The sequence below is a fragment of the Vidua chalybeata genome, chromosome 2 (genome assembly GCF_026979565.1).
Source record: "Vidua chalybeata isolate OUT-0048 chromosome 2, bVidCha1 merged haplotype, whole genome shotgun sequence".
Classification (NCBI taxonomy): domain Eukaryota; kingdom Metazoa; phylum Chordata; class Aves; order Passeriformes; family Viduidae; genus Vidua; species Vidua chalybeata.
In genome coordinates, this window is record NC_071531.1 from 25,925,056 (window position 1) to 25,947,144 (window position 22,089).

Genomic DNA, 22,089 nt, shown 5'->3' on the forward strand with positions numbered 1-22,089 from the left:
TCACGATAAAAACACTCTCCCTCTATAATTAAATCCCAAGAAAAAACATTCCCAAATGCATTTCACCGGAGTAAAAAATATAGCAGTGCCTGGTGTTTGCTTCTGGTTTTAAACTACCTCACATGTGCAGTGAGGTTCAGCTTATACTTGGGGCAAAATTGATTGTGTGAACACCTCCTGCAACCCCAGAGATCCAGGCAAGGGAAATCAGAGAGCTACTGAACAGACCAGATGTAGATACTGTCTACAGCTGGAGAAGAATGCAAAGGTAAAAGCCAAGCTCCAATATATGAATAAAACTATGTTTTTAACATACCAGGCAATATTCTTCCAATAAGAGCATCTAGCAACCAAAAGGACTCCTCTTCATTCTTTGTAATAAGAATCAGGTATCCAGCAATGAAGTTCATGCCCTGAAATAGAAAGGTTTGGAGATGCATACACTTACCTTAAGAGTTTCTAGCTTACTTCTTTTGATTAAGGGCTAAATTACTACAATTCTACAAACCACACATATTAAATCAATTCTAGTGATGAAGGCCACTGGTTGAGTAACCTGCTAAACCTACACACAAGAATTAATAATAAAGATCAAGGAGAGGGAAATTAAAAGAAAAGGCTTATCAGTCTATACTTTCAATTTTGCTTTTTTTTTTTTTTTTAATTCCAAAGCCCAATGCAACTGAAAGCTGCTTGATCAGAACCTAAACACAGCTGTATTAGATGAACACTACAAACACAACAAACCTGCAGGTAGATAGTGAGGCTGCAGTAGGAGAACATCTGACCCAAACACATTAAGTAAAATGCTGCTGTTCCAGCAGCTTTTGCTGCTTAACTCATCTAAAGGCTGTGTACAAACTGTTCTCTTCCATAATACCTCCAGTACTCCACACATACATTAATAGCATTGTTCCTGTGAGGAGACCAGATGTGCAAAGAATCCACACAAGGGTTTTTTAAGTATTCTTCTTTCATTAGCCCATTAACCAGTAAAGGTACCAAAATATTTTATTAACAATTGGACATGTAGAAGTTACTATGGTTTAGAAGTTGTGTGTTATGTTGTGTTTAACCACCTCTATATAGACACTTGCAAAATTGAGTATTCGTAATTCTACCCCTTCCGTTATTACCAAAATATTAAAAATATCTTTTGATAAATACATATTACTGAAAATAATAGAAATCATTCATCTTTTGAAGAATGGGAGTAAATTTCTGTACTAAAACTAGCTGGGGTGCACAAGGAAAAAAAAAAATTAGAGACTTCAGTGTAAGTTTAAGTCCCTCTAAGTCTCCTCTCAAGATTTAAAAAAATACTGTTCATATTCTTTCAACTTCAGAGTAGTTGTATTTACTATATAACTTTCTCAGCTAAAATGAGCTATATGTTAGCACACACGTTCTTGCTCAGGAAGTGGAGGAGACAGAAGAGGACTTAATAAGTGAACTGAAAACACATTTTGCTCATGACAGTGCCTGCTTCTTTAAGCATCTTAAAGACAGACACTTTTTTCCTTGACTGTCAAGACTATCATGAATCGACTTATGTTCTTTGTGTCCCACAGGAAACTTTACAGTACCTGACAGTGACAACAGAAGCTTTCTTGAGCTGCCATCAAAGCAATATCAGGTTGAATTCCAAAGAAATTTTCCTCCTACTTGTGTTATCTATGTTGGGAGATGGCACTAAATAATGCTACCAGCCCTGCAGTACATGATGCCACATTAATGCTGGTCTTTCTGTACTTTGAAAAATGTGAGAGTGAAAACACAGGAAATTAAGACCTCATGATGCCTTATACATACCAAGGCCTGTTTGGGGAAAGCTGGCAGGACGAGGGAAAGGCAAATTCGCTTCCTCTTGCTCTCCAAAGCAACTACTTATGTTGGAGCTGACAAATGGAACCAAATTATCAATCTGTCTACAAGAACAGCCACTGAGAAATTCAGAAGGATATCTGAATTTGCCTGAAGATATTCATACCCCGCCCCAACCTCCCAGGGCCAGTTTATAAACAGAAATAGTTTGTGGGTGTGCTTCTGAAAACACACATTCAAATGGACAAGAACAGTTAGCACTGGTGAAATGCAGCATTGTTTACAAAACAATGATTACCTACCTGACAATATCCTACTGCTTTATTATGATGCCCATATGCTACCAATACATTGTAGAGTGCGTGTTGCAAACACGGATCAGCAGTTTTGCGGAATTTTACATTATCTGGAAATGTTCTGTTCATGTCTAAACAAAACGGGAAAAAAAAAACAAAATTAAGAGTTGTTCCTTGTCAGTTTCCAAAAAAAACTTTTATAGGTCTTCTGAAGTACAACTGAAGCTTCACTATGGTTCATTGAACTGCTGTTTTGGCGAATTAACGTTAAGAAACGGCTTTACCTCTATTTTGGCTAAAAGGGCACTTGCATTCAAGGACAATCTATTCCTAGAAAGAATAATCCTATTAGTGTACAGAAACCAATTTCAAGCAGACCTAAAGAAATTCTCCTGCAGATTGGACTCCTTCCATGTTTGACTGCACAGTCTTAAATGAAAGCAAACCAGGTATTTAGACTGACAGACACAAGACATGCCAAGCATATCAAGTCAAGTGGCAAGAAATGAGTTTGCCTCTAGGAAAGCACATTCTCATAACAAATCAGATGAACTTGCAATTTACTTACTCAGTGAACTTCTACCAAACAGTAGCAGCCAAAAAACCCCAGACCTGCTCCCACAGCTGCCGACTTCCACTTAGAAATCACTTTTTAAAATTTAAAAATTTAAAATTTCTCCATTATGTGATCATGAGAAGAGTTGTGTCTTCACTGGTGCAAGATCATCAAGAATGGGAGTGATTTCTGATAACCAAGCAGCAGAGCACATTTCCACATGCTTCAAACTCAATGCTTAACCAAGTAAGGAATATGCAATTACTGACATTTCCAGCCATTAATTTCTTTCAGACCAAACATTAATAGTAGGATTCATCTTTCCTTACAGAGGTCTAAAAATTGGACATGTGAGTTTGAGCTAGTCACCCCAAAACAGCCCTTAGTTGTTGGAAAAAAACAGGCAGAGTTAATTTTTGGGCTGCTTCACTGCATAAAGAGAAAACCCAAGGTCACTTGCACAGAGCTGTGCATCTGATCTTTAAATATAATTTTTCTCTCCAACTTAAATGTCTAAAAGTAACTTTGCAGATTTTCAAAACCCAAGAGTTACTAATAAAATATGAGTAGTTGTTTGGGTTATACTTAACAACAACAAATTGGGTTAAAGTTAAAAACAAACTTCAGTAACAGCACTTCTGTAGAGATCTTCATGTCCTAAGAATTATCACTTTTTATCAGCCTTTTTCAGCATAAAGGAAGAAGTCTGTTACAGCTTTGACACAAAGTTCAGCTATAAGTAACCAAAGGAAGAAAGATCCCCAAAATAATGAATAGTGTAGTGGAAGTCACATGCATGAAGAAGTTATCACACTAATTGCTATTTCTTCCTTTTAAAGGGAACAAATCATTTGCAGGAAAATATTTCACTTCACCTCTTATGTGTATGAGAAGAGAAACACAAGGAAAAAGACAATTTTTGAGAAGACCTGAACAACAGACAGTTGCAGGATAAATAAATTTCTTTTGTTTCTCCTTGGTAGGAAGATTATGCAGCATAGTATTTGCATAATCAGAATTTATTCTTTATTAAAGTATATGCAGAATGTTACAGAAAAGATTAATGCTGAATTTTAGCCATGGCTCTTCTTCTCAGCTATGCAGAGAAGGGGTGAGGGGAGAGTAAGACGAGTCCATCACATACAAAGCAGGGACTAACTACTCAAACTGAACTCATCTGTAATTTCACAACCTGCAATTGAGAGAATCAGCTGCAACTTGTTTTCTGATTGCAGAGCATGTTTTTTTTCCCAGAAGGACTGGGGGAAGCCTTCCCTAGTTTTATAAAGGATTTAAAACTCTGCTTTATATTTAGTAACACTATTTTAGTTTAAGGTGAGGGGATAGAGAGAAAAAACACGATACAAGAGCTAAAAAGCTTGACCCTTAATAGCAGATATGGAACACGGTTTTACAGGACTCCTTGTGCCACATTATTCCTTTGAGCAAAGGAGCAGAGGATCCCATTCCCTCTCCATCCTGCTTTTTCTGCTCCATTTGCATGCTCTCCCTCCTCCTCCAGTTCTGAGGCTCCTCTGACTCAAGATGAGGGAACTCAACCCTCCCACAGGCACACACAAGCCAATGTTTTACCATGCTATGAGATGAAGGTCAGAGATGACTTGAGGCAAATGGAAGGAGCAGGCAAGGGCTGTTCATTTGGCTTCACCACTTATATCCACTTTAATATATCTGTTCCAGGGAAGACATACAAACACCTCCTTCTCATGCTCTGCACAGCCTACCCTCTGACCTACTGTCCATTAATCTACTTCACTCTTAACAGACATTACTGTCCAAAGGAACACAGCCTCAAACTAGTCCAGTTTTGGGGGGGGGGGGGGGGAAATCAGGGTTCTTTTCAAACAGCAAAATGAACATTAGAATCTCACACTGCTAGATAAATCCCCAAATTACTACTATCTTTTCATTATGTGCAGATCTGATACTTATAAATAAACTAGGTATGGAAGCACAGATGCAGGAAGGAGGTCACAATGAAAAACTAGCTACTCTTTTGTAGTAAATTCAGATTAAATCCCAATAGCAATTTTTTTACAATCTTTCAGCTCTCTGAGCTGGCAGTTTTATGCTGCTATAAAACAACCAGCTTTCCTGCTGATTTATCTCTGTGCAGCAACCATGAGAAGACCACTGGATTCTTTCTTCCCTCTCATGGGTCTGCAGTATTTCAACCTCATTCAGTAACACAAACAGGCAGAATACATTAGCCTCAGTTTATAAAACAGATGTCTATTTTGGTACCAAGAACCACAGTCATTGATGCTATTTCTGGAGCAAAGAGATTTGAAAGCGCAGTCCAGAAAACCAACACTTTTGGAACCAGTCTCATGCTTTTCCTACTTAGGGTACTTCAAAAGTCATGCATCTACAAAACAACCTTCTTCACCTTGCTATCTCACCCTTCCTTTTTGTCCTGATCCCAGCCAGGACAGAGATCATTTCTGCAGTAGTTGGGGTGGGGGGGATGTGGCTATAGGGCCTGGAGGTTGTTCTATACCACCTCATCATTGCCAGGAGCCTGGGAAAGGGAGTGTCTTCCAGGGAAAAGGGGTTCCATCCAGTTGAGAAAGTTGCAGAGGGAGCCACCTGGTATTGTCTATTATCATTTGTTTTCCTTCTGTGTGAATTGTTTCATATAATTTTGTTATTAATATTGTTGCTGTTACTGTTGATTTTCATATCTCATTGCTGTTTCCAGTAAATCCCAACCCGTGATCTTTGCCTTTTGTCCCTCCAACTGGAGGTGGGAAAGGGAACTGGCACGTGGTTTTAGTGGGAGGGCTGAATTGAAGAATACATATTTGGAAACGTTTCCAAAACCATGGCACTTTTATTTTCATATCCTAGTACTTCCCACTCCAAGAAACAGGTGGTCAGTAAATTACACAAGTATTTTTGTAACTAACATATCCTACTCCACTTACGGTCATTTCTTTGCCATTGCTACATATGTGATGTGCATCTGCTCTGAAGAGCTTCCAGGCAGGTGATTTTTTTTCTTTTTTTTACACAGTAGAGAGCAGAGCAAAAATTCACTTCAACTGCCAACTACAAGCACTCAAAAACTCCACTGCAAATCCAGAATAATGAAGTTAGGTTATAAATTTTATAAATTTGCAACTTCTAAGAACAGTATATTTAAAGGGTATTTTAGATTTGTTATAACTGGGTGTTTAGCAGTCATCCTCAAACTTTTTCCTGCAACTATAATTGTTTTGGAGGCTTGTGGGGGGCTGGTTTTTTTTAAGTTAAGGCCAAGTTTTTAATTAACTAAGGTCAGAAAAACTGAGCCTCACAACCCTTACTACCAAAGTTCAAGAGCTTTCAGCAATCAAGAAAGCCAACAGGGTCAGGATTTCCTACAAAATAACAATATTGCCACTGTATAAATCTGAGAAGCACATGCATAAATTCCAGTCCCCTTCATCTCCAAAAGATGATTCCAGAATTAGAGAAATTACAGAAAAGAATGGCAACTAGGAAGACCACAGATATAAAATGGCTACCATACAGAGCATAAACCCAGGAGGATAAAAGTTTCTTAATTTAGAGGGAGATGCTTAACAGCATTAAGACAGCACAAATCAGCAAAATCATAAGCAAGGTAAACACATGAAAAAGGAGCAACTAGAAGGTTTTTTTTCCCATCCAGCATTACTAGGTACAAACATGCAGCATATGTCTTGGCAACTCTCAAAACAGCAGATAACTGGAGACTGGGAAAAACATTCTGAGGAAGTGTCACTACACACTGTACTCCTCCAGTTCTCCCTTCAGCTGTTCTAGTAGACCAAAGACCACATGAGGCAGCTGTTTGGATATGACCTGATAGGGCTCCTCTTACAGAGAGCCACAAGAGCTGACAATGCTCTTCCCCTTCCTCTTGCATGGTTAAATGCTTTAAACTCACCTGAAAATTCCTAACTTCGACTCACAATTTCAGAGATGCTTCAGAGAAGCTTCTTCGTGCTTTGATAGTAAAATATTCCGTCTCCAGTGAAATAGCAATGATCATTGTTTGAATTATTTTTCTGACCCTGTCATCCTGCAACTGTCATCCAATCCATAGTCAGATCCTTATGCAAGCTGTCACACAGCACAGCTCAGGCTCTGGAACTGACTGATATGTATAAAATCATAGCCTTCACAGCACCTACAATTCCTCCTCATTAAGTGCAAGAATTGGACACACAGATCAGCTGCATGTACATGCCTGAGCACCTGCAGACACACTTCTGTTCAATACTGTGCTTTTCAATGGACAGAAAGGACAAGATACAAGAGCTAAAATTCAAAACGGCCCAGCCTAAAGGGAGCTTACCCCAAGGAAGCTACAACTTACAATCCAGTCTTTTTGCACCCAGCATGTAGCCTCTGCATTAGCAGGACAGCCACTTCTTATCTTACAAGATCATTTGCCCTACTAAACTTTCCTATAATAGGGCATGAAAAACAGTGTTGTTGGAATGCATGCCCTTCTAAATGTGTACATAAACTAAGACATAAAAATTTAGACACCTGCATTCTTTTAGCTCTTTTTTAATGGTTAGAGTAAGAAGCCTGTTCCCTCCTACATTTTTCTTAGAAAACCAAAAATTTTCAAAGAGCAAATACCATACAAAACAAAGTAGCAATTAAGCTCATCAGATCAGAATCAGGAAGTTAAAGGGCAAAAATGGTGAAAGAACAGATTACAGATTTAATTAGCGGAAAGACTTCTGTTGCTATTACTAATCAGATTTTTCTTTAAAGATTAGACCACTTCTTCATACAGTCTACCTGCCCTTTTTAACCTGATTATACCACATCAAAGACTTTCCCATATGAAAACTAGTTTCAAACATACATGAAAATTGTTTGCAGCAACTGGGCACGTGAAAGAAAGAGGACACATTGGCTCTTACACATTTTAAATTGAATTTGAAATAAAGTCTTTGGTTGGCCTTGTCCTCCTGCCCATCCCCTCGGAAAAAAGAAAAAAGTGTGATTGCTCTTCTCTTGTTTATAAACCCCAGTACTGTGCTGGGCTGTAACTTCACAGCTGTGGGAATAAATACCACAGAGTTGCCTGAAAATTCTGGAAACTGCAAACATGAAAGCAAACAGTGATACAATTCCACATCTTACCTTGCTTTATTATTGAAAACAACTACAGTAATGGGAGAAGAACACTTGAAAAAATAAAAAAAAAGTCAGGCAACAATTCACACTGAAAGAGTCCTCAGCCAAAGCCCACTATAATATGTGCACAGTCAATAGGAGCATAAGTTCATTAAACACACTAACCATAAAGTTTACATTCACCTTAAGTACTTTGTTTCTTTCATCCCTCCTATGTTCACATTGGTTCTTCCTTTCTGAAGGAGAAGTGCCTGAAGTCTTCCTTATATTTTTTCCCCTCCAACAAAATCTTCCAAGCCATTTTTCTTTATCTTTTCCCTCACTTGCTCCATGTTAATCTTCTCTTCTGCAGTTTTCCAATCAATGCAGTAGCTCTTCTGAAACTTTATTTCCTCCACAGTTGACAAATAGATCTTTATCATCTCCCAGTATTTTTCCTCCCTCACAAAAACATTTTTATTTCATTTTAACCTGTGGGGAAAACCACCTACTGACCCTTCCTGTCTTTGTCTAGTACTGGAAAAAAGTTGTTTTCAACTCTCTCTTGCACACTTTTACCCCAATTGAATAGTGTGATGCTTCTCCAGATCCTTACCAAGGTGGGCTTCAGAAAGTCATCTTACTAGCTCCCTCTTTATTCATAGTAAGAGCTCTACTGTTTCTAGTTCTGAGCAGGATATAAGCCTGCAGATTTCTGGCTAGTCTCCATACTCATAGGAACATGAAGTTTATGCACCAAAATACCTTACTAAGGCGTGTAGTCTCAAAAGCCCAAAGTACTGCTGTTGCAGGGAAAGGCAGAGAAATTGCAAAAACCAAAAGTTCTTGGATGCTTATCCAACTTGAATGAAAATCCCTAACACCCAAACTTTAAGTACCTGAGTTTTTGCAACAACCTGCCTTTCTAACCAAATGACCTCAGCATTGTTCCAGAGAAGAGCCCAACCTCTTGACTTTTTAATTGGACAATTCAGCCAATATCCACTTGGCCACAAAGGCTCTGTTGTAGCAGGTTTCAGGACTAGTATTAGTGACATGCAACTCCTACTTGTTTGTCCTCACCTACTGCCTTTTTCCTCCCAGTGGGCCAGCCTAAGGTCTGGGTGCCTTTATACCCTGCCATCAGTACTGGCCATTGATCAATCTTCACAGAAAGCATACATGAAAATGGATGAGCAGAGGAGGGGTGTTTCACCTCCTACATTTCTCCCAGGGATTTACATTTAGTGTTTAATATTTCGTGCATCTAGTGGATTTCCCCCACCTCTCAGTTTATCAAATTCCTTTTTAAACCAGTTCATACTTCTAACCTCTACAGCACAGTAACACGTGCCACAATTCTTTTAAACCTGCAGCACAGCAAATTTCATTCAGCGTCCTTGGTTCTTATGTTACAAGAAACAAATAACAATTGTTCCTCATTCACCCTCTTTGCACCATTTATAATTCATCTAAATCTATCAACAGCTTTTTCTTATCAGTCTTCTTACTCAACCTTAAATCCTAACATACTTCACCTGCCTCATATGGGCCTCTGTGCTACATCTTCAACTATCTCTGCTCCAGTGTCCTATGGGACAGAATTAAGGAGAAACAGACTCAAAGGCAGGTGTCATGGCTCAAAGTTATAACTCTTCAATCACTTAGATGACACTGTAATGTTTTCTAATTTATTCCTTCTCAAATAATTTCTCATCTTCCTTAAAAACATTCCTTAATGCTTTTAACCACATGATGAACCTGAAAAGATCTGTGCTGTTAAAGAGCTTATGGCTAATCTAATTTAAGTGTTAATTCAGCACTTAAACTACTACTACAGAAACATTAAGTTTTCCATGACATAACTTGATCTCTTAACACTTAAGGACATAGGATGGATAAAGGCAGATAAACAGCATTATCAAGAGAATAACCTGTTTTGATCGCTTCAAGCAGCTTGGCATTCTTCTCTCCTTCAAGCAGTCTGTGGTAATACCCAGGATTTTGTTCCATGTTGGTTTGGGCCCCACTCACAATCATCCAGACCAATGCACGGTGTTCATTGGGGATGCCTTTCCTGATATATCTCTTCACTGCAAGACAAGAAGTTTGGTTTTGTTTGTTCATTTTTAAATAAATCTTTTAAAAAATCCAACTGTATTATTCTTTTTAAATGAGCAGCCTGAAGTTAAGAAGTCATAGGAAAATGTGGCTGAGATGCAACAGGAAAACTCTTGACTGGATATTATATTTTCTCTCCTATCCTACCATTTTAGGACAAGCATTTACTTCTCACCTGCATAGTATATTTTAGATTGACTCCTAAGTTCTTCTCACTCAGACTCCCCCCTCAGATCTTCAGACTCAAGTTTTCCTCCCTCATCTCTTCCCTTGTTAAAATTTTGAATCCTTTCCTCTTCTTCTGCTTTTCTGGATGGAGATAAAAACAGCAAAGCTTCTCCCTTGATCTTTGTCCTTTTTCATTCAAGCACTGACTTGACTTTTCCTACATCACCAGTGGCCTCTGACACAATGGCTCTGCCCATTCTGCTCTAACATCAATGGCCATATTACCATAACCCTGGGTCTTCAGCATAGCACCTGACCATTGAAATACAGCAGAAACTGAGGAATATGAAATATGTGCCTTCTGTCTAAATGAGCCCTGGAAGAACTGGAGTGATGTGAGTGAGCAACAGCTGACTTTTTCCCAGAATAACTGTGGAAGTCTTTTCAAATCTAAAGCAGCTCTTATCTCCTGCATCATTTTCATCATAAGGGTGTGCTTCAGGGTTTTTTTAAGCAGATGATTCAGTGTAAATAACTATGATGCAAAATTACAGGAAGAAGCATCAGGCTAATGACAACAAAAGCAGCTTCCTCCTGAGAATGGTATGAAAAATATTAATAAGGAGTCAATGCTGCTTATGGGTACATAATCCTAAATCAGCTTTACCTTTTCTTACCCAAATAGAATGTTTGAGATTCTTATTTTTCTGCAGAGAAGAAAATAACAAATGAAACAGACATTTCGTACTAAATGAATCATGTTGTATCAATAAAAGCATCAACTTCTCCTCGCTAAATTTTATGGGATTCAAATCCGAGTGGGGATTTTTATTCCGCCCACACACAATATCACTACCTAGCCAGGTTTTATTGAATCACACAGTTCTGTAATAAATGCTGCCTAAATTAAAGGCCTTAAAAACAGCAGCGTGAAGCAAGGTTGTACAACTCAGCCAGACACCTTCTAAATACATTCCATCTAATTACAGCTGCCTAGCCTTTAGGACCCAAAGCTGATTCCCCCATGACACCCTACATTAAGATGCACATATAATGAGCATTTCACCCACCTAAAATCTGGTGTTTTCTCTCAAAGAAACATATTTGTAATAAATGCCTGGTCTGCAGAGTACAGTTTTTGTTTAGCTTTTCAATGAGGATTTATATTACAGGTTACAGACTCTACAGTTCTAGCTGTAAAGTTACCTTAACTACAACCTTCGTTTAGACTGGAAATAATTCACTTGTTTCCATGGTGGTTTAATAATCCTCACTTCATCTTTTTTACAAGATTTTGAACTCTAATGCTCAAGATATCCTATCAATTAGCATAGCAAATACAGGAACGACTATCAAGAACCAGTCCCATTTAGATTAACAAGGGACATTCAGATGAGCCTAGAAACAAATTTACTGGCTTAAATACTGGATTATAGCATTTTAGCATATAATCCAAATGTCATTTTTTTTCTAGAACAACTGTAAATTCTGGAAGCATAGCCAACAGTGATATCCAACAATACACATTAAATTCAAGAGAAGCATGGACAAGCCTTTGACAGTGGCACAAGGGGAAAGCAGCCTGCAGCACAGCACACACTCATTATTCCTCAGTGTCATCGATCTCATGGCAATAGACAGCCAGGGGCTTGTATCACCCCAAGTGACTACTGACCCAGCTCCCTTCACTCCCTGAGGAATGCAAAAGCCCTTTACATTGTGCTTTTTTCCCCTCACACCATTGTAATACTTGCTAGGATCTGCAAACTGGCATTCAGAAGCAGCAAAATAGTTTTGAAAAGGAGGACACCTGCAGTTTAATATATATCATTTATGTATGTAGATAGACATAGATATATCATATTCTATAAACAGAATTATGTTTATACAAATATGTATATATATAAGCTCTCTTCCACTGACCTTCCATTGTCCTTGGGAGCTAAGAAGCCCACAATATTCTATACACTGCAGAAAACCCTCCCACTGTTACATCTGAGAAGCTTTCCCAGATGAAGCCAGATCATGCATGGGTCTCCACCCACACATCCAATGCCAGCTGTAAACCAAGGGCTTGATCTCAAAAGTAGCACTGTTGAATATCCCCAAGCACTGCACAAAGAATCACTCCCAGGATAATCATAGTATGTGGTCTGAATTCTAGACCATACATAGGTAAGAAACATCTTTAGGTAAAATTTTTGCCTCTGTTCATTAAAAAAAAAGGAACCATCAATTTTTAGGAAACCCTTTCTACGTCTTAATAATTCAATTGCCTGACACTTTGTGCCAGTTTCACAAGTTTAGAGTCACACTTTATGAATGTGGTTTCCTTTTTACAAGAAAAAAAACAGCTACCTAATAGGATGGCAGTCTAAAAGTGATGATAAATACCCAAAGTAACTTTCAAGAGAAACATATGCAGAAAAAAACATTTCTCTAATACTGTATGCTACTTACAGTAACAAGATGTAAAAAGTAATTTCAACCTGCTTGTCCTTGTTCTATGGCAGAATATGAGAATTTGGAGACTTCTGCTTCAAGGCAAGTGTTGCATTGCCTTTTTCCCCTATTAATACTGTTTCACTCTACAGCATAGACTCAAGTTTATGTAGCAAAAAAACCCCAAACATTTAAAACCAAAAATTATCTTATCTTAAAAATACTTTTTGAGAAGCATCTGCACTTTTACTTTTTCAGGTACTGTTGAATACTGTTTCATACTGTTGAATGTTGAGGAAATACACTTGGGCCCTAGAAGAAAAATTCTGTAGAAAAGCTGGAAACAGCATACAAGGAACTGAAAGCTTTCTTTCATTAATGCATAACAGAAAAAACTGAGCACATAAGTGCTGTAATAAAGTTCCAGTCAAACTGACTTTCCTTCTGCCAAGCCCTGGGCTGGAACAGAAGTGCTCATGTTATAACCACTGTTTAATACATTTACTTTTCCCTTTCAGTGTATTTTATCAAAGATCATAAAGTGTCTTCTGCTACTGGTCATTTTCGACTAGTACACCCAACAGCCAAATTCTTTTGTGTAGCATGATTTTGGTCAGAATTAGGATAGGTTGAGCAATTATGTCAGAGAGTTTGTTGCCCACCTGTAAACAAAACAGAGCAGAAAGCTGTATTTTGATCCCATTAAGATAGAGCTGAATGAAATAAGGAAAAAAAATTTGGAGGATCTCAGTAGCAGCAGTGACAGAAAGAAGGCAAATGACAAACAATGATTATAAACTCTCATGTGCAGTGGAAACAAGGTGAAGATAAGGGTGGAGGGGAAAAACGAAATACCAGAAAAATAACAAAAAGGAAGAGACTGGAGAATGAGTGAAAGGAACTGTCAGACAAATTCCCATGACCCACCCTACCAGCAGGCTGCAAAACAGAACAACAGAATGCACTGCTTAATTATCATTGTTAAAACATAGTCTAATTCTTTTTCTTTATAGTGGAACAGAATTACACACATACAAACTACCCTGGATATGAGGAAAACCAGTAGCATGTGAACATGCCACATTTCCAAACTGGAAAATTAACACAAATCATCACTTCTTCCTGTCTGCCTGGGCAGAAATTTTGAGCTTCTCTGTGTGTAGACAAATGGGTGTGGAACTACTGAGATACCACACATACACTGCCTCTCTCCTATCTACTCACAGCAGAACATACAACATTGGTTCACAGCTACTGTGTTTGGGGAGAGAAATGGCAAATCAAATATTCTTCTCAGTTCTAGCTTATGGCAGAGCCAGCAGCTCTGGGCAAAGCCTCACAGCAATGAAGTCAGGTCCTGGAGGAGGGAAATTCAGTGAATAACCAGCAGAAGCTCTGCTGTTTGCCTGCAAGGAAATAACTGCATAATCACCTTGCAGAATAAAGCACACACCTGCTTACACAATTCCATGTGCATGTCACAGAACTCAATCTTAGTACTGAAATGAGAAGGAAAGTATTTAAAAATCAGTAATTGTACGGGTCAACCTTTCACTCTCCTCCTCTGAGGTATCAGATGAGGCTAATGCAGAAAGCTTTTTGTAACAACTCTGAATCTACACTCAACTACATTTCCTCAGTATTACTTTTTCCTGTCTCTCCCTAGAATTACATGTATATGTGAGAATCCATAGCCTAAAAATCCAGGTATCTTTAGCAAAAGTCAGTAGCATCAAAGATGATGCACCAGCCCACAGGACTTGTGACAGTCCAGAGCCTTTGCCTGTGTCCCCTCAGTGGATTTATAGGATCCCAGTTTCCACAATAAGCAACCTGTTGGAGACAATCAAAGCCACAGTAAAGGCTGCTGCTTTTATGTGCCCAATGGGGAAGCATGACCATTGGTTCTGAAGCCTGGTAGACAAGTTGAGAGATTTGGTCAAAGTTTTGTCTCCAAAATAAGACCAAAGGCATTCCCACTGTTAGTATCACAGTAACATTCTGTTTCTAAAATGCCAGGACTGGGAACACGAAGAAATGAAATGAACTCACAGAAATTGCTAAAAGCTGCCACTGTTACCACTCACACATTAAGAGAAGGGTGTGAATCAAAACTGAGATGATTTTTCCCCAACTAGAGGACTAAGTTCTGCAAAACCTCAAAATCCTCACTAATTCAAAATGGCATGAAGTTCTCACTACATTCAAACTTGACACCCCAAACAAAAGCATCTTTACATTTCTAAGAAAAAAATAATATAGTAGTAGTAAATACTTTCTGGTTAGCAGTACATGATCTAGCAGTTATAGCTCAAACCTTCATTTTCTGGAATTTCTCACCCGTAAAACAGACATCTGTACAAAAAAATACACTGCTATATTTAAAATGTCTCACTAGTTATCATCCCATTTTCTGGTGCCAAGGAAAAAAAACCAATCCCAAAACCATCAGAATCACCAGCTAAAGGCTGCATCTGGAGCACAGCTCTAAATTTTACTCATTTTTTCCTTAACATTCTACAGAAAACTCTGCCCAACTCCAAAAGACACCCAAAGACAAAGCTACCTGATAAGCACCATTTACAGCAAACAGGAAAATTTAGATGCTTATATGAAAACATAACCCAGAGAGAGAGTGGGAGGAAACTCCATCCTTTAGTTTCACAGGATTCCCTAACACCTTCTGACTCTCTGAATTAATTTCTACCTGTATCTCTTGCAAGATAAAACATTACTAGAAGTTTTCATGCTCTTTGAAGCAGACATTAACACTTCCATCAGCATTTTATCCAATGTTGCATTATCCCCAGCATTAATCTTACTTTCTTTACTTCATAAGGCAATTATCATCAGTTCTTAGTACAGAGCTTTTTAGCTGCATGGTACACATCATTTTACAAAAGGAGGATAAGGAGAGCTAGAAAATCTCAGCAGCCTAAGGAACTGTTAAAGAGGCAGCAACTGAGAGTTCTAACATCCTGATCCCTGGGGTTCAAGGCAGCACCTTCTACATAATCTCAGGTCTTGTTAAAGAGAGCACAGAGTACAATACAGCCAACAGCTGCAAAATGGCATCTTGGAGTGCCAGTGGCCACAATAGCTGGGTTACAGATGTAACAAGATATTCCTGTGCTGAAGAGGGATTACTCTTTTGGAAGGTTTAAATGAAATCCCTCTAACAATAGCATACTTGCTTATGAATTATTACTGGTTTTCATTTGAAGGCAGAAATAAGTATTCAACAATTAAAATTTAATTCAACAATTAAAAACTTATTGAATCCTAACATAATGCACTTTTACCTATAAAGAGACATGAAGCTCACCTTTTAAACTCTTCTGTATACTGTTATTCCCCTTTAGGAGCTTGGACCATTTTATTGCTCTTCTAGTGAGTACCACTAAGTATCTGGAAAAGAATGCTTCATAGGATGCATAATCAAAGTCTTCTGGCCTTTCAAATCCATATGGATCAACCCTACAAAAAAAAAAAAAAAAAAAATCCTGTAATAATGTTTCTACATACCTACAGCTGAAGGAAAAAAAAAAAAAAAAAAAAAGCAAGTATGCTTTAAATAACTTCCAGCTGCTATTTCTAAAAGCAGCTCAAGACTCCCTCCTCCCAGCAAAAGCCTACTTTACACAAACTGTTAAACTCCATTTAGCATCTCAAAACTGTTTAAATAAATTAACTTAAACATGCACTGTTCAGTCAGTTTCACAGATTTCACTGTTTTTTTTAAGTAAGGAGTTTCTGGAGCAAAGGACCCATTGTGTGCAAAACTGACACAAAATTATGGCCACATAAAAGTCTGGGAGGTATTTTTCTCCACAACACAGGCAAACAGTTGAAAAGTATGAAGTATAGTACAACAGCTCCAATACTGCCTGAATTCTCTTTCCAGAGTTCTGTGCAGAAAAATGACAACAGAAAGTGCACATGTAGCAAGCTACAAAGGTTCTTTTTTAAACAGGTAACTTCTGAAATTATCTTCATGAAAATATACAAGATGGAAAAAGACAAATCCTTGTGTCGAGCTACCTTCTTCATATGTAGTACCAAAATGCTTATTTCATTATCTTTTACAATTGTTCAAAGTTACAGCACATTATCTCAGACAGCACAATAATGACAGAGTATCAGAACTGCACAGCTGATTCTGTTCTAATATATCAACTCACCTTGCTAAATTATATTTATGGCAACTTCCCAGGGTGCTCCATACCTGCAAATTATCACCTGAGTACAGGACATTCATTAATGGGCTTTGCAGAAGTTAAACAGGCAGAGGGATCTGTCCAGTCAGACAAGGTTTCAAGATAGACTACAGGATTTAACTTCCCAAAACACTGCCTGTTTCATTCACGGCGAAGGAATTTGGCCATGGAGAAGCACTGGCCCAGCCTTGGGAAAACTGGCTCACGGGAGCGTCACAGGTAGTAAAGCATGAATCAGATGAGGAACAATTAAATATTCACACCCCAAATCTTTATTACATTGCCGGCTATTTAGAAGAGCACCTTAGTATTCATGTACTCCTCAAATCTGACACAAAACCCACAGGTGTAAAAAGCACCGAGACCCCCGACACAGGTTTCTCTGAAGACACGGAACATGAAACCACACACACAGAGAACACCCCCTCACGCGTCCATCAACACATATCTCTTATTTACGACCGCAACTGCCCAGGCAGCAAGTACAGATTAATTTCATGCTCCACTCCATTCCTAAGGTAGAAAGGGAAAACAAAGAGGGAGGACGCAGGGTTTTAGGGAAGCCACCTTCCCCGGCCGCCCTCGGGCAGGGAAGGTTGCGGCGGCCCCTCGGTGCCCTCAGCCACCAGCCGCGCCGGGGCCGCTCCGCGGGGGCTTCCCCCGGCCGCAGCCCCCGGCAGGGCCGGCTCCGAGCGCTCGGGGAGGCGCAGCTCGCCCTCGCTGCGCGGCTGGCGCGGTCCGAGCTCCCTGTCGGCAGCCCTACCTGTACGCCCAGTCCCGCCCGTCCTCTCGCCCCGCCATCGGCCGCCCCGCTGGCGCCCGGCGGGCGCTCCCAGGCCGAGCAGCGCCGCGGCCGCGGCCCCGATCCGCGCTCCGGCTCCCCAGTTCAACTCTCTGCCGCCCTGCGAGGGGCGGGGGCGGCCGCCGGGCCCGCCCCGTGCCCGGGCCGGCAGCGGGCAGGGGAGAGCAGGCTGGGGAGGGGAGGGGAAGGGAAGGCAGGACAGGGCAGGGCAGGGCAGGGCAGGGCAGAGGAGGGCAGGGCAAGGCAGGGCAGCTCCGCGCCCGCGGGGCCGGGCTGCCTTCCCTGCTCGGCCAGCCCGGCAGAGAGACGTGGGTCTGATGCTGATCCCTGTTTATACTTGTGCATTTCACAGTTCGCTCATATCTTGGGGAAAAAAAAAAAAATCAAATGTTTTAGCACGAGGGAAATGTCTTACTAGTACGGGGGGAGAGTGGTTTCAGGTACAGCTCTTCAAACCCAAGGAATTTCCCCATAACCAGAAAGAAGAGATGGTTGTGTTATTGTTTAAGTTCACTTGGTTGGTTTGGGAATTTTTTTCCCCAAATCATCACAATCTTCTTTTTAATTTCCCCAAATTATTCATTACAGTCATAATCACAGAATATTCTGAGTTGAAATGGACCCACAATGATCATCAAAGCCCAGCTCTTGGCCCTGCAGAGGACACCCCAAGAGTCGCAGCATGAGCCTGAAAGCATTGTCCAAATCTTGAGCATCTTGAAATCTGTCAGGCTTGAGCATCTTGAAATCTGTCAGTGCTGAGACCACTTCCCTAGGGAGCCTGTTCCAGTGCCCAGCCATCCTCTAGGTGAAGAATGTTTTTCTAATACACTGAAATATTCCCAACTTAAGCTACTGCTGCTTAGTTTCCACTGTAAACTAGCATTCATTTAGATAATATTTAAATAATAAATGGCAGATGGTAAAAAATGTGGTGTAATAATACAGAAAATTATATTTAAAAGCTGGCTTTCCCATTTCCAGAATCCACCTCTAAAATTAGCACGCACTCTTCTTCATCTTTAGAGGTCTTGAACAAAGCCTGAAGCCCACAAGGACTCAGCCCTACCTGACTACCAGCAGTTTATTTCATAACACACCGCAAAAGAGAAGGAAGAGAGCAAAATTATATCCCTGCTTGTTATTTTATGAGTAAAGTTCTGACTTTGCACCCAGCAAAGTGCTTGGAAAATTACAGCTACTGCTGGGGAAACATTATCTTGTTCAGCCAGCAAGTAAGAGTTGCTGCAGACAACAGATGGGATTTCACAAGGGAGATCAACAGTTGTTCCAGCACACTCTTCAGGAAAGCTACCTTCCCTCTAAGGATCACAGGCAACCACCCACACAGAAATGGAAAAGTAGTTCGGCTCCAATGGCAAGGAAAAGAAAATAAAGAGGTTTGTGCTTGGTTTAACTGACTCTGCAGTGCTCTGAAAATTTGTGATTGTTCAGCAAAACGTAATTATTACCTTTTTTGTGTGAGAGGGCGGGAGGGAATTCTGTGCCCCAGCGGGCATAGGGCTGCTCCTGCGGGAGGGTGGTCCTGCTCGAATTACTGTGCGGCATCACGAAGTCGCTGGGGTACTGGCAGAACTGGAGCGTGATTGCAGCCCAGCCCGGGGAGGGCCGGCCGGGGCCTGTGCCAAGCCGGGCTTGACTCGCCGCCAGCGTTGCCTTGGCGGAGCGTGGGCAGAGGCACACTCAGCAAACAGCTCTGCCCTGCGAGATGGCCACGGTCTCACAGAAAATCCTTGGCAGAGGTGTGAATAGGAGGGAACGTTGTCCCACGGGAAGAAAAAGAAGCCTCAGTTAAACAGAATATCCTCTTCTCTAAATCCTGAAGGCACAGGCTTTTTACATAACAGTTATACTTCATTGGTCAACATCAGGCTCTCTGGTGCGTATGCCCTTTAAAATGGATGCATCAAAAGTTCCCTGTAAACAGCAGATTGTTTCTGTGATTAATTAAGGTACATCTGCTGTGCATCAAGGGCAGCCTTGTCTATAACACAGTGTACTTTTACTCAAGCCTCAAATGTTATGAACAGCTTCTGTTGCTCTAACACAAACACAACTGTGTGGCTGACTCAAATTTATGCCTGTTACACACAAAAACTCCCATTAACAATGCTTACGTTATTAATAGATTAATAGAAATAATTCCTAAATTTCAGCACAATAATTGGATCCCCATATTTTGTCTGATAATACAAGCCAGCCTACTGTCTGGCAAGACAGAATACCTTGGTTGTCCTTCCCAGGGTATCAATGCTGCTCTCTTCTGGGCAGATGATATCATGTTACTTTTAGAGGCATTCAAAGAAACTAATGCATAAACCCTCGAATCTGAAAACTGCTTTGGTGGTGTGATCAGCAGAAAAAGATACTATTTACTCTTGATCCTTTACTTCTGAAGGAGCTGGTGACAGTGGCAGAGTGCAAAAGGCTAAGTTTAGTTCACATTCAGACCAGTAAAGCTCACAGCCTTCCTACCTGCCATCTGGTGCAAAAGGAAATACATGTTATATAACTTCTCCCCACTCCCTTTTTGCATCTGAACCTTATCCCTGAAGTTTTTATGTTATGATGAATGTGTTTGGTAGAAATTCTCATCTTTCTGCTCCCAGAGTAAAATAGTGACTCCCTTAAAATAGTGACTTCCCTTTAAGGGTAGGCATTTAGACGTACTCCCTGCAAAGGCAGATGAAGACAGCAGATGAGTGTTTCACAGGCTGAGGCATTCAGACCTTTGCTTGTCTCATACCCTGCATTTTAGTGAGCAAGGCTCCCCTTCTTGTGTTTGCAGAGCAGTTGCTAAATACCAGGATAATTCTCAGCCTTATCAGGAATTATTCTGGAGTGGCTTTATGCTTCCTAACATTGTGACTTGTGTGCTACGTCACCTATGTTTGATGTATCAGCAGTGCTGAAATGTGGTTCAGCTCCTCATATACCACCCCACAGCCGTTGTTACTCTTAAGACCAGAAGTGGAGAAGCACCAGGAGATAATAATATTTGTGCTGGAAGTATTTCTTTGACTGCCTGTGGGGACCGTAAGGATTCTTTATCTATTCAAGAATGGAAGAAATTTATTTATGTTTGAATATCAGATATGTGTCTGTTTTTTTTTTTTTTTTTTCCCTGAGGTTCTTTTTTACTGGCTTCAGGAAGGCCAAAGAAGAGAAATTGTTAGGGGAAAGAAAAGCACTATAGGACTGAGAAACAATAAGGTATGTGTGAATATAGGTGTACATGGATATAGTGTGCCTAATATTTTTAAAACAGCATGGGCGAATCTGTTCATAAGAAATACCAGTGAGAAATACCATTTTCAGCAAAGGCAGCAGCTCTGCTTTTTCAGATCTAGACAGGAATTTAAATTTTTAAAAAAACCTTAACTGCTTACAAGACGGTTTAATAGTCCCTTTAAAAAAATATGAATGCATCATCATTGAAGAAGAGATAAAAAGAAAATTCTCACTACAGACTGGGTGATGTAGTAGCCTAAGTAGGGGATGAAAATCCCACAGCATACGTGGCTTCCCTAGCTCATGTGATTTTCCATACAGCTACTCATCTTTGTGTCTGTACTTAGTTAACAACGCCACACAAGTGTACTCTGCTTCCTTGGAGCTCTACTCTTTGGCTGGAGCTACTTTCCCATGACCTGAAATAAATCTGCTGCTCCATACTTGAAGAAAACAGTTAAGGTTAAGTAGATTTGACAATATAGAACATCAAGTAAGAAGTAAACATATGTGTATGTGTGTGTATGTGTGTGTGTGTTTATACCATATCTATAACCACCACATCCAGACACCTTTAGTTCCTGTTACAACCAGCTATCTACCAAGTTTAGTCAATCCTCACCTACATATGGATTAAGGCTCTCAATCCATAATGAAATGTAATGAAATGCTAAACTTGTTCCATGTTTTTGTCCCAGCAAATTGCATCATGCTTACATAATTGTAGTCTGCAGGCCTGATTAAACCTGTTCACGTGAATTGTTCCATGAGCATTCACTGAACTTTAGAACAGACTGCATAGCAAGGACAGAAATGTATTTTTAAAGTTAATTTCCACTATTCCCTAAAGGCTTCACAGCTTCATGTCTTTGAAGGTTACTAGCTGTAAGCACAAGTTACATCCACGTGTAGTCTGGGAACCGCCAGTATTTTGATTATTCTCGGTATGACTGTGGCCCCGGGAGTCAAAGCATACTGATAACAGCATCTATAAAAAGGAGCTCTAAAGCTTGCTGCATAGCTCTGCAGCTGCCTGGAGAATCAACATTACCCATGGAAACCTCTGCAGAAGGGTTTCTGCACCCAGCTGCCATCCTCCAGCTGCATCAGAAAAGAAGGCTCAAGGCTGTAAGTGACAATCCTGGAAACAACAGGGGAAGAGAAATTATATGGTAGTGCCCTCAGTGTGAAAAACACAGCAAAATCATATGTCAAAAGTGATATGGGAAAGACACTTAAACATTATTAGCAGGAAGCGTTCCTAAGGTAGGGACAAGCATGTCCTTA

The 22,089-nt window shown here is 40.1% G+C and overlaps 1 protein-coding gene and 1 long non-coding RNA gene across 6 annotated transcripts in view; one reads left to right on the forward strand and one right to left on the reverse strand.

The window, feature by feature from the left end:
- The window catches only part of GRTP1 (growth hormone regulated TBC protein 1), a 34,703-nt gene extending 17,065 nt beyond the window's left edge, over positions 1–17,638 (reverse strand). Inside the window, exons 1-5 of one of the 4 annotated variants that reach the window (XM_053935555.1) lie at positions 17,512–17,638; positions 15,857–16,008; positions 9,735–9,893; positions 2,127–2,251; positions 317–413 (exon numbers count right to left, since the gene is read on the reverse strand). In XM_053935555.1, coding sequence (XP_053791530.1) covers positions 317–413; positions 2,127–2,251; positions 9,735–9,893; positions 15,857–16,008; positions 17,512–17,549 — 571 coding nt within the window. In that variant the 5' untranslated portion in view covers positions 17,550–17,638. Of the gene's footprint in view, positions 1–316; positions 414–2,126; positions 2,252–9,734; positions 9,894–10,096; positions 10,183–15,856; positions 16,009–16,712; positions 16,875–17,511 lie in introns of those variants that run through there. The other 3 variants (XM_053935554.1, XM_053935557.1, XM_053935556.1) reach the window with 3 other exon arrangements.
- LOC128784201 (uncharacterized) lies at positions 17,050–18,938 on the forward strand. 2 transcript variants are annotated; one of them, XR_008429399.1, is made up of 3 exons: positions 17,050–17,266; positions 18,139–18,358; positions 18,577–18,938. It is a non-coding gene; the product is annotated as an uncharacterized LOC128784201 (long non-coding RNA). The 2 variants fall into 2 exon arrangements; XR_008429400.1 differs by lacking the exon at positions 17,050–17,266 and adding an exon at positions 17,424–17,513.
- The last annotated feature ends 3,151 nt before the right edge of the window (positions 18,939–22,089 follow it).